Raw genomic sequence first — 17,799 nt, 5'->3', positions numbered from 1 at the left:
TACATATATTATATAAGTGCATTTATGTTACGTTTTCAGGAATGGAGTCGATCAACATCGCGAGGTCTTTGAAAGGCCATGCGGCCCAGGCCGGGGTGGACAAATGGATCCTGATTCAAGAGAACACATTCAGAAATTGGGTCAATGAGCAACTTCGATCCGGCGGACTTGAGGTGGACAATTTGGAGGAAGATTTTGATAGCGGAGTCAAACTGTGTGCGCTAATTCAAGCTTTACAGGGTAAACGGATTCGCATGATAAAGAACGTGCGAAATCAGCATCAGCAGCTGGCCAACGTCGCAGAAGCTCTGCAAGCAATCGCAAATGACAACATCAAGCTCGTTAACATCGGTATGTTTTATTTTTAAAAAATTGACAAAAATAAGGTAGTTTTTTTCGCTGCCTTAAAAATTAAATTAAGGGCTAAAAATGGGCATCATTCACATTTAGAAAAAAATAACCACTTTTTATCACAAATTAAAAAAAAAAGTAACAAAGTTCACACAAAATAAAATGATATTATTATCGCTTTGCACCCTCCACCCTATCTAACACAACTTGTCCTATTTTTACTATTACAAAAAAAAGACATATTTCATCATAAATTTCATTATGATCTCTCAAGTGCTCTATGAATCGAATTTGATAATACTGGAATGTGAACTAAATAATTGTAGCTCCCCGTATTTTATGAATCAAGTGCCGAGATAAGACAATCTTTTTATGGATTAGTTACTTTATATTTTGATATCATAAACTTCCTACTGCCATTTTTAATTGCTTGAAAAAAATGCATTTTAAGTAGTTGCTTTACATTATATTGATTGTTTTCGTTATTTTTGGAAGATGAGCCAATTTATTTGTATTATAAACCCTGAGTTCGGAATTTTTTATAAATACTTATGCGCATGTTATTTACTCAAATTCTTTTTTTTACCATTTATTTGTTGGCTTTTGTATCTTGTTACATTTTTTGCAACACTAAACTACAGGGTTAAGGGGTGGGGGCTTTCAAACAGAAATTCATTTTAATATTTTATTTTTTTTTATAGAATTTCTCATTGGAATATTTTTTGCTCAGCATTTGTGAAACCCCCCCCCACCCATACTTTTTGTAAACATAGCAGCTAATATCAGCTATAAAACGTTGCCAAGTTAAAAACCTGACTTTTAAAAATGAACATTAATATTGTAGATAAAAAAGTCAGCACTTTAAAACAAAATGAACAATCTTAGTGGAATCGTGATGGAATCATATCCCTAATATAAATAATGAATTAGTCCCCGATGATGATTAACCACTTGGTTACAAGTGTGTAAAGTATTATAAATATTTAATGAATGTGTTACCCATGTTTGTTTAAGATATTGGGGATTGCTATAGAATTTTTCTTCTTTTCTGATGAATGAATTATTTATTTTGCGGTATTCACCCCGATATCGCAACCGTACATATTTAATGTAATTGGTTCGACAGAAGTAATGCTTCGAGAAAGAAGATATCAGGGCCTGCTTCAAGAATCTGAATGAAATGCAGTGATTTAAGATGCATGTGAGTTGAAGAAACAACATAATTTCAAACTGATCTTTTTACTTTTTTTAAAGAATTTCTGATCCCCACCCCTCCCCTCCCCCTCCCCCCGCCTTTCATACTGAATACTTCATTTTCTACCCTGATCCTGTGTAACAAATACAAAGAAAATGAGTTAGAATCTGAAAGATGACAAATTGTGAGTTTCTGTCCACATCCTCCATTTTGAGTCCTATATATAAACAGTTCTGTATGTTAAAAAGCCCCCGAATATACTGAAAACGAAGGCAAAGTTTTGGCTGGTATAAAATATCAGATAGCATTGTATGACGTTATTCAATTAAAGCTTGTGAGTTAAATGCATTTTCTTCCACAATTTCATGTAAACTTTTGAGTTAATCACACATTTGATTATAAAGAACATTTACAGCCATGCGGCCTTATTCTAAGCTGCAATTAAGAAATGCATTTTACAACTTAAAAGATGAAAACATGTTTTGATGTAAATCGATCGTAGTGTGTAAAATTTCAATGACTAAGAAAGGCGAGCTCACTTTCATCGAAGCTAGCTCTGCCCATCTTAGTCATTAAGATTTTTTTTTTAGTTAAACACTTTTGAATAAAGGAATAGTTAGATAGCATGAAGTAAGATCTTAATGATCAAGATTGAGCATAGCGAGCAATCCCTTCTTAATGATTTAGATATTACTTCAGGTCATCTAACTGACTATTAGAATACAACCTTATTCATGGCTTACACATTGTAAATGCAAAATCTGACGCAGGGAATAATGTGTATCGGATGAGTGGCAGTTGGTCGAGGGGTAAAAGCCAAAATCTTCTTTACTTAATGTCACTCAATCTAATAATCTTTTCGCTTTTACCCCTCGAGGTGGACCATAAAAAAGAACTCTTACGAAATGTGAAATGCTTAATGATAATTAAAGCTTAGTACTTAATGAAGGCAATTTCATTGGCTATTATATAAGAATGAAGGTTGCATGTATTCTGAAGAATTTCATTCAAATTTAGTCACTAAAACCAAATTGGACAATGTATATACAACGCACATTCAGCTGTACAGTTTTCCTTGTTCACAATTAAAGGCACACAAATTAGGCTGATGCAAAAAAAAAATTCATTTAAATATATTGTGGTGTTTAAATTTAATGATACCCGGTACATGTAAATCAGCATAATTATGATTAAGGTAAAGATAAAAAAACATTAGCGTTTGAAACAACTGGGAAATTTATGGCCATTATAGCTTTTAATTAAAATTTTTTTTATAAAGGTTAATATATTTTTTCACCTGTACCTAATTCATGTTGTTTATTTTTATTTTATCTTTACTGTCAAATGAGTTAAACATTATAATGTATTAAAATTGACATTTTTTTTTGCATCAACCGATAATGCTCACCTTTAAATTAATGTAAGAACTTTAAAGAAAGCTCTAAAGGGAAAATTTAATACTTTATGTGATATACCTTACAGCGAGCGTAATTTGTCAACATTTCGTCATTCAGTAATTACGGACATTCATTATCTGGTGTATAAATGCTATTAATTGGAAGTGTATGCTTAGTTTACAAGCATTGAATACAATTAACACAAAGAACCTTTCAACCATAAAAAACTTCTTTAATTGTTTTTAAGGATGCTTTTATTTCCAAAAAGTATAGGTTAAAAATGTTCCCGGTTTTCCAACGAACCCTAAAATAAGGGTGACGTGGTGAAACTGTGAAGGTTATAAGTTTGAAAATAACCCATAATAATCAGTTATGCACCAGTCATTTGTAACCACGCCCTCCCCCCCCCCCCCCCCCCCCCCCCCCCAGGGACCCAGGGAATAGCGGAGAATTTGACTTTGGTCCAGCGATCCTGAGGATACTTCCCGGCCTGCGGGGACAAACTGCTGGTAAAATCCCCGCCAAATGCCCCCGCCACCTGGGAAACCTGAGGCTGATTCTGCGCTATTTTCGGAGCGGAAACAAAACCACCGCATTCACTCGGCACTGCGGGGGACACCTGAAAGATAAAAACTGGGCCCATTTCCCCCGCTATCCCTGGTATACCCCTTGACCTGGTGGGTGGGGGGGGGGGCGTGGTTACAATTGACTCGTGCATTACCTTAACCTTTATATATAATTTTCCAATAAAATCCTTATATGTTAGCAGTGAAACCAGAAGCTTATTTTATGCTTTAGCTTAGAGCATGATGTTCCTCACATTTTGTTATTTATTACAATTAATTGTGCCCATAAAGTGTTTAATTTCCCTGCCAAAAAATTGCAGTCATCATTTTAGCGAATAAATTACCAATAAATTATGACATTATGCACAATTAATTTTCAAAACTAAATGTTTTGAACAATTGTGGCTGTTTTATTGCATAATTTTTGGTAATGCAATTTTAAGATTTCATAAGATTTAATACCTGAGCTTTCTATTCTTAATGAAATTTGGTAACACATGCAGACTATATTAATGATGGAAATTAGCACAAGTTGCAGCCTGCCCTGCGCTGGTTATATTCTTTGCGGGCTTGCTTAAACTCTATTTTATAAAAAAGGGCATGTTAAAAACGATTTGATGCTGAAAAATTGAGTCAGAATTCATGCTAATGTGTAGCCAAAAATCTAATCTGAATTCAAATTAATGTTTTGTTTGGCGTTTCCTCATACCTATATAGTAATTCACAAAAACACCCATGACCTTATAGCCTCTCACGTGGTGAGACTTTTTTCCATTTTTTTCTTGAGGGAAGTTAGGGATTGAGAATTTAAAAAAAACACGAACAAACAAACAACTACTGACTTAAATTTACCCCAAAATATTGGTAAGAAATTACCAAACAAACTATTAAATGCACTATTAGTTAGTCCTGATAGATGCTCATGTTCATAAGAAACATATTAAATCTAATCCATTTAAATACATTTAACCCATTTAACTTTATGACTTTAAAAAAGCCTTTATAAATGGGGTTTTAATTGCGCAATCACTTAATTATAATTGCTATGTACAATGTAGCCACAAATTACACTGTTAAAAAAGCGCCAAAATATCGTGTTTTTTATTTGTTCACAAATCAATATGCTTTTATAATGTTTGTTTTGATTATTAAATCTAAGTCAAATGATCGAGTAAACCACAATAATGCATTAAAATTAATGTTTTTATTTTGTGCATCTTAGAATATTCTACATTTTAATATATAAAATAAATGCACCTTTAAATGTTAAGCCTGACTGCTATTATGAACATTCAAAACTGAAGAAATAAAATGAATTTCAAAATAATTTAGCACCGGAGAATGTCAGACAGAGTATGTCAAGTGAATTCTTAAATAAAATGTAAATAATTATGTTCGCCTGCTTCACAGATCTGTTTGTATAAAGTCTTAAACTTAAAGGCCGTTAAATGCTGAATAAAGAAATTCTGCAATACGACACCCTACCTTGTCATATCCTTTACAATCTATTACACAGTTTCAAATTTGCCAATTATATTTTGGGAAGGGCGCAATGAAATATATTACTAATTCTTTAGAGATGAAGTTAGTGATAAATGAATCCTTGTAAAGTTTTAATTGAATTTTGGTAAGAACAGGAGAATCTCGGCAAGTTTTATAAAACATAATCATGTAATATGGTAGCGTGACATACAATTCCTTGGAGGTAGAAAACTGATGTTTAAGATAATATTTAAAGCAATTATTGATTGTTTCGATGATCGATTAAAATAAAAATCGATTGGTTGGGCCTGAAATCGACTGGTCCCCGGCGAAATAATGACCATGGTCGACCATGGTCCCCACGGTTTTTGACAGTTTTTGACGGTCAACCATGTTTTATCATGGTTAACCATCAAGTACCATGGGAAAATCATTGCCTGGACCACGGTCGACCATGGTCGACCATGGTCTACCATGGTCGACCGTGGTCGACCATGGTCTACCATGGTACAAAAAAATATCACCATGGTATACCATGGTTTGACCATGGTCGACCATGGTCTACCATGGTACAAAAAAAGATCACCATGGTATACCATGGTTTTTGAAGGTCAACCATCAAGTACCGTGAAAAACCCCACAGTAGACCATGGTACAAAAGTTTTACTCCGAGAGTCACCATTTCAACCATGGTCTACCATGGTACACCAAGGTTGACCATGGTCAGCCACTGTGACAGTTTACCATAGTCTACCATCATCCTTTTTTATCTGATTATTTACTTTGGATAAGTCTAAAAATGATTTGTTGATTTTGGTAAATAACAGAAATAGCAACTTAATAAATGTGGTCTTATTCTTTACTGATATTTAGTAAACACACAACTTGTCAACAACAGAAGTTGTGTTTCAGTATTAACCCTTTACCAGCTGTTCTGCTAATTTTAGACTCATCCACAACGAAAGCATCTGATGGAAAGGAAGAATATCTATTGGAAAGGAAGAATGCCAAATTTGAAAACCTTTGAAAACAATTTGTGGGAAATAGAGCATTTGCTCATTAATGAGCATCTATGCTCCATTCCTCTGTGAAATGATGTTCTTGTGTTTAATTACTGTTCAAGAACTATGCAAAACTGTACTAGAACAGTAACTGATCACTTTTAAGAACAGTTGTACTTGAACAGTTCAAGAATACTTTTTAAGAACAGTTCTTGAATTTTTTAAAGACTATTGTTGTTCTAATACTGTTCTATATTAAAGTCTTAAGTACAATATAAGAACAGTTCATGAATAGTGTTTGCACTTAAAATGTTCTTGAACTGTTCATAAAGACAAGTTGGCACATTTAAAGAATAGTTTATGAACTTTTATGTTCTTAATATGTTCTTGAAATGTTCTTTTTAAACAATTTGGCACATCATAGGAACAGCTTATGAACATGGCAAGTTCTTAAAATGTTCTGCATATGTCTTTGAAAGGAAACTTGTACAAAAACAAGTAGTTGCATCAGCAACAGGCAGGAAGTTGAGGTAGCTGTGGTTACAACTGGCTGGTGCATTTAGTGTAACACATTTGGCCCAGTTATAACCCAAAGATTATAAATAAAAAATAACAAACGTAAAGAAAATTCCATATCAAAATAACATGAACATTAAAATTAAATTTATTTTAATTAAAGCACCACATATATCATATGTATCATGTAAGGTGCCATGGATTGCTGGTCACCTTGCCTGGATACAGTAATTTATATTTTTTATATATATATTTTTTTAATAGATTTATTTATTTATTTTTTGTCAAGATTTTGTCAAGTTATTAGTAACTTTTTTTCATGAAAAATGTGGAATATTTTTTAAAATGACATATATTCACTATCTTGTCAAAAAAAAAAAAAAAAAAAATAATAATTTTTTTTTTTTATTTTATATAAAATTACTGTATCCAGGCAATGTGACGAGCACCTGTGGTCAACACTGGTTAATTAGTTGTTAAACCGGTTAAATATAATATTTACAAAATACTATAGCCATATTCTAACGTAGCTATATAACTATATTCTAACGGTTACGCATTTAAGACGAAACGCTCTTCACTGGCGGAGATAGTTTCGAACGCCCGCCATTTTTGTCGAAATAATGCGCCAAATAAACTGATGTCTTGTTTCGTTTATTTAAGGTAAGTTCAAGCGATGTAAGGAGTATAATTCAGTAACGTTTATAACGATCTTTTACGCTAATATTATTGTTTAAAATAACATAGCAACATTTTGAAGTAATGAGCAAATATGTTTTGTTGTAATACATTTTCGCGACAAACATACGAAATACGTTTGTGTAGAAACACAGTTAAATGCTTGTTTTTGGCTAGCGTTCAGCTAATACTTAATTTATATATATATTAAAGCAGCTTTTAAATTTGTTTCTTAACGTTGGTAAGCTATTTTTGTCGAGAAAAAGGATCAATTGTAATGGGCCGGCAGCGATGCAAAAGTGGGTGGGGAAGGTCAAAAACTAAAACCTTTCAAAAAGTTTTTATTGTTTGAGGAACGATCTTTTAGGGGAGTGAAACATATATTTTTGGCGACATGTAAGTAGGGAGTTAACAAATTTTATATTAGAATATTAATATTTTTTATAAAAAAACTTTCACATTTATTCTAAAAAGTCTGTTGACATTATCACTTTGTTTTCATGTCAAAATGCTCCAGACTACCTATTTAACAATGTTGTGAGTTCGTTATTATATCTTGTCAAATAAAAAATAAAAGTTCTTTAGGTTAATAATGAAAAGTAGTGGATGAGAGATCATTTCCGGGTTACAAATATGTTAATATCTTTTTAAATATAGCTGCAATCAAAACAAAGACATTGTTGATTGGACAGTTTCAATAACTTCGACTCAGTCACAAATATACTCTTTATGTTAAAAGACAATATAGCTTTTTGATTTGAAATCTGATAAAATCTTATATCATAAAATATGCTCAAATCCTAATTACAGCTTCTCATGTTGCAATGGATAAATGGGTATGAATCATGCTTGTTAAATATTGAACCTCAAAACTAAGAAGAAATTGATTTTTTTAACATTTTTAAATTTTGGTCCTTCAATGGACTTTTGCATCGCTACCAACCCTTGACCTTTTAAATAACCACTATGCAAGCAAATTATGGTTAAGTGTCTGAAATGTTGTTTCGTCTATTTTAGCCAACCCAAAGGAGCTAACAAATAAATCATCAGTCCTCAAACGAATCAACCAGTGAAGGAGAAAAACATTCAAAGCCGTAAATTGTCAAATCCATCAGTGAGTAGACTATTTTTTAAAGCAAATGGTAAGATTTTCATTCTGGTTTTGAAAACAATATGGTTGGATGTGTGGAGTGGATTTTATATGTAACAGACAAACACTAATGAGAATCTTTAAAAAAAATCAGACTCAATAAATTTGAGCTCTTTGGTTCGAAAGAATTAAATAAGCTATCATTAATTTATATACCTGCAACATTGAAATCTTAATTCGCACTGATTTGATAACCAACTGGCCGTTAGTTATTTGAAAATGTTGGCAGTACAAATAAATAAAAGAAATATTTTTCAGGTTGGAAGATGGATGTCAAAGTCTTAGACAACGAAAGGCTTCCAGAGTTAAGAAAAGACCACTTCAACAAAAACAATCATGCAAAGAATGACTGCAAAAAATCTTTTCGCAGATGCGTTTCATCATCAAGTGTATAAGGAAAAGGGACCTGGGTACAGAGACTAGATGTAAATGTCAAGGACTGAAATGAGCAATTCAATGGTTTCTTACTAATTGTGTTTATATGCGTCATAAGAAATTAAAACTGTTATAAATGGATGTGTAGTAATGATGAAATTATCACCTTGTGTCGAATGACATTAACTATTCATGAATTTAGTTCATGAATGACATTTTGGAAAAATAATGTTCATGAACTGTCAAGTTCATTTACTAAGCAGGAGTTCATGAACTTAGTGGGAGTTCATGAACATGATTTGTCAAAATTGTCATTCATGAATAGTTCATGTTATTCTCATCAAACGCTTGACGTCACTGACATGGATAAGTAATTTGCTGGACTAAAGAAGCTCGATACATGGAAAATGATAAATGCGAATCAATTAATACGCTGTCGTTCTAGAATCAAAATAACAACTGTATGACTAACTTTTATCAGTAAATACAAAACTGAGTTTGGCGCGCTGATGCCAAAAATTAAGTCATTAATAACTATGCATTTAAACTCCAGAATTACCTTTAAGAACCATTAATGTACAGGTGCATACTTTTTGTTTCTTAAATACAATAACTTTATCAACTGTGTGAGTTTGAATTTTTTATCCATGTTTTTATGCACATTGGTTAAAAGTACATGTTTGAAAAATATAATGATATAATTAAGGAGAGATAACAGTTTTACTTGCGTCTATGCTGTAAGAGCGCAGTAGGGCATGTGAGCAAATTTCATAAAGCATGTTAGAGCATCTTGGGTCATTTGCTTTCTTACCCTACTGCGTTCATACAGCATAAGCGCAGTAAAATGTGAGCAATACTTGTAACTTTAATACATAATCATAAATGAAAAAAATGTTCATTGTGGTAAAACAGAAGCAGTTAAGAAAAGTAATCTACTTTTCATGAAGAATTGAAATTGGTTACCTAAAACTGGAGCTTATAAGAAAGTGTTTTCAATTTTCTTGTTGACTATTTCTTTCATAATAGTGGTTGACATTTTAAACAAGAAAGTTATAATGTAACAATTGTTCAAGATTTGTTCCTAAAACGTTATTGTTTAACAATTGTTATCACATCTAGTCAGGAATGTACTGGGTAGATTTCAAGATTTTAATCCATGCAAGAACATTTCTAGATCCGTACTTGATCTATTCTTAACGTGTACAAGAACCACTAGAAAATGATAAGAACATTTTAAGAAATGTGCATGAATTGTTCTTGAACTGTTCAAGAACTGTACTTTTACTACTATTTAAGAAATGTGCATGAATTGTTCTTGAACTGTTCAAGAACTGTACTTTTACTACTCTTTAAGTGTGCAGGAACAATTCAAGTTCTTGAAATGTAACAGTTTCAGTTTAAGAACTATATTGAAGACGCTCCAATATTTTACATAATGGACAGTTTGAGGCCTATATCATACTAAATATATATATATATATATATATATATATATATATACTATAATTTTGTTCTAGTCAAAGTTTGGCACAAGTTGTTAGCTATTGCAGAGAAATAAGACATTTTTTTTTCCTTCTCATATACATGTAAATGGGATATCAACAGAATACAGTACTCGGCATGCTAAACTAGATGACGCCATAAACATATTTTAATCAATACAATTCCATTTCACTGATTTTGATCTTTGTTAAGTTTGTTGTCAATCCTATTTATGTGACCATGGTCTACCATGGTATGTGACCATGGTCTACCATGGTATGTGACCATGGTCTACCATGGTAGTTCATGGTCTACCATGGTAGTTCATGGTCATATACCATGGTAGTTCATGGTCATATACCATGGTAGTTCATGATATATCATGGTATACCATGTAACGTCAAATGGCCGCCCCACGGTTTATGACCATGGTCTACCATGGTGTGCTACCATGGTCTACCATGGTGTGCTACCATGGTCTACCATGGTATCAAACCATGGTAGACCATGGTCTATCATGGTCTACCATGGTGTGATACCGTGGGGCGGCCATTTGACGTAACATGGTAGTCCATGGTAGTCCATGGTCATATGACCATGAACTACCATGGTAGTCCATGGTTATTGGCCATCATTTTCGCAGGGGGTGCCTCTCTGATTGGAAAAAATGTGCCCTTATTTGTATTTAAAATAGGGAATTCCAATTTTGTCAAGAAATGTCAACAAGGCAATGTTTAAAATGAACAGACAGACAAGGTAAAGACTTAATTGTCTTTTAGAATACAAAAAAAGGTTGGAGGAGGCTGGCTGCATATGAAACTAAGGCCCCCCCCCCAAAAAAAAAAATGTTTGTTTAGGGTAACCTTCCCAAAATTTCTAGGTAGGGTAGGTAGGGATTTTTTTTTTTTTTTTTTTTTTTTTTTTTTTTCAAAATCTGTCGTAAGTTCAGAGTGTATTCTTGCACATGGCAGTCTTTCCTACATTACTGTCATTGCCTGACTTTGTTTTATCATATAAACAATAACTCTGATTAAAATCTGCATTTATCCGCCCTTCGTAACTCTCCATTCGCTAACGAATATTTTTTTTGCTCAGAAACGGAAAAAAAATAGTTAGGGTCGGCGCATTTTTATAGGTAGGGTCGGGTTACCCGAAACTGACATATTTTTTTTTTAGGCCTAATTTGCTTGTTTTTGTTTGACATCCAGCTGAAAATGATTCAATTTTATTATTCCCCCAACATAATTGCTTTAAATATAATCTTAAACATCTTTTCTACCTCCAAGGAATTATAATGCTTTCAATGTCATTGTGCATTAACATAATTGGCAAAAAAAAGGGTTAAGAGGTTCAAATATCTGCACGAACTCAAGTTTGGAGAAAACAATGTCATTTGCTGTCATTATATATTTGTAGTTAAGGGCAAAAAAGATGTTACAGTGTGCATTCTTAATCAAAAAGTTAATCATTCCATATCTGTTATCAACGCATACATGTAAATTTTGCAGGCTTATTTACGTATGACAATTACATTTTGAAAATCAAGTTTGATTATTGCACCTTAATTCCTATGGACGGTCCATTCATAATATATACAGTTTAATTAACATCAAGTCCAAATGATATGATGATGTCAAACTCAGTAAAAGTCATTGTTATGCCCCCCTTCGAAGAAGAGGGGTATATTGCTTTGCACAGGCATGTCGGTCGGTCGGTCGGTCGGTCGGTCGGTCCGTCGGTAGACCAAAGCTTGTCCGAGTGATAACTCAACAATTCCTGGACGTATGGTCATCAAACTTCACATGAAGGTTGGGCCTGACCAGTAGATGACCCCTATTGATTTTGGGGGTCATCGGGTCAAAGGTCAAGGTCACAGTGACCTTTAATGGTAAAATAATTTTTAAGCTTGTCCGAGTGATAACTCAACAATGCCTGCACCCATGGCCCTCAAACTTGACATGGAGGTTGGGCCTGACCAGTAGATGACCCCTATTGTTTTTGGGGGTCATCAGGCCAAAGGTCAAGGTCACAGTGACCTTGAATGGTAAAAGGTTGTCCGAGTGATAACGTGACAATGCCTGCACCCATGGCCCTCAAACTTGACTTGGAGGTTGGGCCTGACCAGTAGCTGACCCCTATTGTTTTTTGGGCTCAATGGGTCAAAGGTCAAGGTCACAGTGACCTTGAATGGTAAAAGGTTGTTCAAGTGATAACTCAACAATGCCTGCACCCATGGCCCTCAAACTTGACTTGGAGGTTGGGCCTGACCAGTAGATGATCCCTATTGTTTTTGGGGGTCATTGGGCCAAAAGTCAAGGTCACAGTGACCTTGAATAGTAAAAGGTTGTCCGATTGATAACTCAACAATGCCTGCACCCATGGCCCTCAAACTTGACTTGGAGAATTGGCCTGACCAGGAGATGACCCCTATGGTTTTGGGGGTCATCTGGCCGAAGGTCAAGGTCACAGTGACCTGGAATGGTAAAAGGTTGTCCGAGTGATAACTCGACAATGCCTGCACCCATGGCCCTCAAACTTGACTTGGAGGTTGGGCCTGGCCAGAAGATGGTCCCTATTGATTTAAGGGGTCATTGGGCCAAAGGTCAAGGTCACAGTGACCTGGAATGGTAAAAGGTTATCCGAGTGATAACTTGACAATGGCTGCACCCATGGCCCTCAAACTTGATTTGGAGGTTGAGCCTGGCCAGAAGATTGTCCTTATTAATTTTAGGGGTCATTGGGCCAAAGGTCAAGGTCACAGTGACCTTGAATGATAAAAGGTTGTCCAAGTGATAACTCAACAATGCCTGCACCCATGGCCCTCAAACTTGACATGGAGGTTGGGCCTGACCAGTAGATGACCCCTATTGATTTTAGGGGTCAAAGGTCAAGGTCACAGTGACCTTGAAAGCAAACTCGACAATTCTTGGACCTATGGTCATCAAACTTGACATGAAGGTTGGGCCTGCCTAGTAGATGACCCCTATCGACTTTGGGGGTCATCAGGCCAAGGTCAATGTCACAGTAACCTTTAACGCAAAAAAGTTAACAAATCTTCCCCCACTGATATCTCAACAATGCCTGAACCACTGATCATTAAACTTGACATGGATGTTAAGCCTGACCAGTAGATCACCCTTATTGATTTTAGGATTCATAGAGCCAAAGGTCAAGGTCACAGTGATCTTGAATGGTAAAAGGTTGTCCTAGTGATAACTCAACAATGCCTGAACCCATGGCCTTCAGACTTGACTTGGAGTTGCATCTGACTTGTAGATAACCCCTTATGATTTAAGGGGTCAAAGGTCAAGGTCACAGTGACTTTGAACGAAAAAAACTTGTCTTGTGATAACTTGACAATGCCTGCACCCATGGCCCTCAAACTTGACATTTAGGTTTCTGGTGACCAGCTGATGACTGGATTTTGAGTTCATAGAGTCAAAGGTCATGACGGTCATAACACACTTTATCCTCACACTTTAATGGTCATAATCTTAAAACAGCAACAAATCAGCTGTCATTTCGGTCCATGCATATTTCATTCAATTGTCCCTATAATCCTGACAACATGGCGCTCAGGGGGGGCATAATGTTTGACAAACATCTCTTGTTTAGTTTTGCTTCACGAAATCTTTAAATACGCATTAGGCAGGAGAACTGAGTGTTGGAGCCAATGTCTCTATATACTCCTTTGCACATGCGCCAATCGCATTACCCGCTTAATAAAACCACTTAATGACTAATTGGAACTTTGGCAGTCATTTTTATAAGTTAAATTTCTTAATGATTAATAAGGAATGGGCCCCAATGGTTTCATTTGTAGAAAAATGGGCGTTTATACTAGATAAAGTAAAAATAATAAAGAGCTCATAAACTTGTGTCCAATATTTATTCCATCACTATGCTACATTGTGTAACCATGGTTGATTTGGCTTAGAAAATATCGTAATCATGAATAATCAATTAGGCAATTTGTTTTGCAAGGTTACAATATGTCAGTAATGCACAGCTAGACTCTCATACTTATGTTTTCCGGAAGAAAAATATTTTGGCAAAGGTTGACTTGAATCAAACTGGGCCATCATATCACTATATATTATTATCCAACAGCCTAGACCACTTGTCCATATATAATGGACACACTTGACTCTACTTGGTCATCCAAGAGTAGTCAATTGTTAACTGCAAATTCATTGGAAGAAGAGTTGTCTCCCCTGCCTCAAGCATTTTACTTAAAGGAGATTTTTTACGGTCAGTTGTCCCCATGTAATAATGAAGTGTAACAGAATAAATACTATGGTTGCCCACAATGCATTTATCCATGCAAACATGTATATTTCTCAGGTCCAGAGGACATCGTCAACGGCAATCTGAAGCTGATTCTCGGCCTTATCTGGCACCTGATTTTGCGATACCAGATAGGAAAGAGCAAATTCCCAACGAAGAAACTCATGTTGGCATGGTTACAGGCAGTCATTCCAGACTGTGGCATCACTAACTTCACATCAAACTGGAACGACGGAATAGCATTACAGTAGGTTGCGGCTTTGAATTTTGGCTTTAGAGTAATTATATGACTTGATATGTCTCACAGAAAAAAAATCAAGGTAATATCATTGTGTATTATCGTCCCAGCCCTGTGAGTGCTAAAATTGATTTGGAGGTGAGACCTGGCTAAAATTTCAGAAACGTATCAAACTGTTAATTCATTATTTGAATTATTCAGTATCTGACATTTATATTTCTCTGATAAATGAATCTCTATAAATTACTTGAAAGCAATTATACCAATAGTATGATGATGTCCACTAAAGTCTTAATAAGGTGTATGAAAGTATTCTTGATTGAAGGCTTCAAATGCATATACGTTTTTGTGTTATTTCAATACCACAGTGAAATTATATTTAAAAAGCTTTGAGGGGGCTCGATGAAATTGTGCCCCCCTCCCAGTTACTGGTTTGAGTTCCTAGATCTGCCCCTGTATTTAAAAAAAAAAAAATTCCACTGTATATATATATAAAAAAAAGGGCCATCAAAAATTCTTTGGTTGCTGTTATTATCAATGATTTGTAAAACTGAAATTATTTTTTACCAAATTTCAGTGCGCTATTGGAGTTTTGCAAGCCGGGACTGTGCCCTGAATGGAGACATTTAAGTAGGTCAGATGGGTAAGTACTGTTGTTAACATTTTGGTGACTGTGCTTGGCTGTGACGTGACTGGTAGTACCAGTCCCTGTGGAGAAGGTGAATATTTTTTCTTGTATTATGTTTTTCTTCACCTAAGGCCTTGGGCAGTGGATTGACATAATTATGTATTCTGAAACATTTTCCACTTCGTGCGATGAAAATTAATGCACAGTGAAGAAATTTAAAAATGTTAGCCCTGATCTATTAATTGTAGTAAACATTTTCCTCTTTTATCTAAGAATTCAAATGTTCAACACAATGTTTCTTTGATTTGATTTATTTTTTGATAGCTTTGAAATCATATCTTTTATTTCAATGATGTGAAGAAAATCATGACCTGTGGCAGTCAGAGCCAAGAATTTTTATTTTTAAATTGCACTTTTTGCAATTGTTAGGTTAACACAGTTGTTAGAGCACTAAATCTTGGTTCTCATCAATGTGGCCCTTGATTAGTTCCCAATGTGGGTGTATGTGGGTTTGGTTTGTGATCAACAAGCCGCAATGGGTTTTCTCCAGTATTCCATTTGTCCCCACACCACAAGACCACACCCTCGCGTCACATCTTGTCAATGAAAATGATCAATTTGATGTTGAAATAACTGGTTTCACAATCGTTAATTTAAACTAAATTTCACCAGATTTTTTTTTCTATCCACTTCCTTTTTTTCAGTCTGGATAATTGTCGCAATGCCATGACACTCGCCAAACAGCATTTCGATATTCCGCTGGTCGTACGACCGGAGGATTTATCAAGCTCTGACCTTGACGAGTTGTCAGGCATGACCTATCTGTCCTACTTCATGAAACTTGACTCGCCCGGATATGATATGACCTTGACCTTGGTGCGCCGCCTCATGAAGAATAGTTCCGTGAGCAACTTCACTGTAAGCATATTTTGTTCACATTGTTTCCCTTGCCTTTGTTTTTGTCTTCAATGATGTGAAGTCGCATTTTGCATGCTGCTTCATGAAAAATATCTCTGTCTTTTCAACTTCACTGTAAGTATATTTTGTTCACTTTTTCATCAGTTTTTTCATTGGCTTTTTTTGGTCGATCAATGATGTCAAGTCCTAGTTTTTGCGCCCTGCATGGTGAAAAATATCTCTGTGAATTAAACTGAACTAAACTGTAAGTCATTATTAGTCAACTGTCAGTTGAATTCTTTCATAACTTTCGCTATTGAATATGTTCGTTTTCCAAATTCATAATGATTTAATCACCCTTACCAAAGCTTGCTCTAAATGGTGAAGATTTGGAGCAAAGTTGAGGAGCCTTGACGGAAAAAGAAAGATTTTATGAAATGGAAATCATTTAATAAATGGTTTATGATTTTAGTATCTACTTTAAATGAGGAAGTCATAAATCACAATTAAGCTGCAGAACTATGTACAATATGCAACGTGCTTAGTTTGGTGTGCAGCCAGTCTAGGGATTGAACCTTATACCTCCTGCATGTAAGTCAGCTGCCATACTAGCTGAGCTAATTTTTCGTTTGGATACTTTCTTGCCTGTGCACTATAATGACATAAAAACTTTATGTCCATGTAATTAATGACAAAGTTGTGTTTATTTTCCTGTAGAGTGACTGGAGCGATGGTCGTCTGATGTGCGCCCTGGTGACATCAGTTGGGGGACATGTGCCAGGCTGGCCAGTACTCGGAGGGGACAATGTCGAGAACATGCAGCTAGGTTGGTTCATTTAGCATATGTGAAGCCAAGGGGAGGGAGGAGGATGATGGGTACATCTGCCCCGCTGGGGGACAATATTTAGAATATGCAGCTAGATGGGTTCATTTAGTATATGTGAAGCCAAGGGCAGGGGGAAGGATGATGGAAGCATGTGCACGGCTGGGGGGTCAATATGCAGCTTGATGGGTACATTTGGCTTATAAATGTTGATTTGAGCATGGAATTGTGGGATTTATATTAATATTCTACAGACATGTGCCAGGCTGGCCTGTATTTGGAGGGAAAAATATTGAGAATATTCAGCTTGATGGGTTTATTTAGCATATGTGAAGCCAAGGGCAGTGGGGAGGATGATGGGGACATGTGCCCGGCTGGGGGACAATAGCGAGAATATGCAGCTGGGTGGTTACATTTAGCATATATGGTGCCAAGGGGAGGTGGAGGATGATGGGGCTCAGCATTTCATGCACTGTATTCTGCATATTTGTGTTCTTGACTGACTGGATCCACATACAGGGTTATAATGATCCACTTACCAAAATTACAATGATAAAAGATAATCCGTCGCTCCTTTGAATAAATAGGTTGAATTATTTTGTAATACATACATGAATTTCGAGTCTGAAAGAGATATGCTATCTAGAATAATTTGCATTTTACATTCAACATCATTCTGTGTGATGATTTTATTACAGCACATTTGTATGAAGTAAGGTACTTACTATTTGAA

At 35.3% G+C, this 17,799-nt stretch overlaps 1 protein-coding gene and 1 long non-coding RNA gene across 4 annotated transcripts in view; both read left to right on the top strand.

The window, feature by feature from the left end:
• LOC128218874 (filamin-B-like) overlaps positions 1-17,799 on the top strand; it is a 90,477-nt gene that overhangs the window by 2,481 nt on the left and 70,197 nt on the right. For both annotated transcript variants that reach the window (XM_052926619.1, XM_052926618.1), the window contains exons 2-6: positions 40-351; positions 14,538-14,727; positions 15,296-15,361; positions 16,051-16,264; positions 16,961-17,069. In XM_052926619.1, coding sequence (XP_052782579.1) covers positions 42-351; positions 14,538-14,727; positions 15,296-15,361; positions 16,051-16,264; positions 16,961-17,069 — 889 coding nt within the window. In that variant the 5' untranslated portion in view covers positions 40-41. The remainder of the gene's footprint in view (positions 1-39; positions 352-14,537; positions 14,728-15,295; positions 15,362-16,050; positions 16,265-16,960; positions 17,070-17,799) is intronic.
• Positions 6,961-8,852, top strand: LOC128218877 (uncharacterized). 2 transcript variants are annotated; one of them, XR_008258489.1, is made up of 3 exons: positions 6,961-7,171; positions 8,204-8,300; positions 8,595-8,852. It is a non-coding gene; the product is annotated as an uncharacterized LOC128218877 (long non-coding RNA). The 2 variants fall into 2 exon arrangements; XR_008258488.1 differs by lacking the exon at positions 6,961-7,171 and having other exon boundaries at positions 8,035-8,300.

This window comes from Mya arenaria, chromosome 15, assembly GCF_026914265.1.
Source record: "Mya arenaria isolate MELC-2E11 chromosome 15, ASM2691426v1".
NCBI classification, from domain to species: domain Eukaryota; kingdom Metazoa; phylum Mollusca; class Bivalvia; order Myida; family Myidae; genus Mya; species Mya arenaria.
Note: the sequence above shows the minus strand (reverse complement) of the source record. Positions and strands in the feature narration are given on the sequence as shown.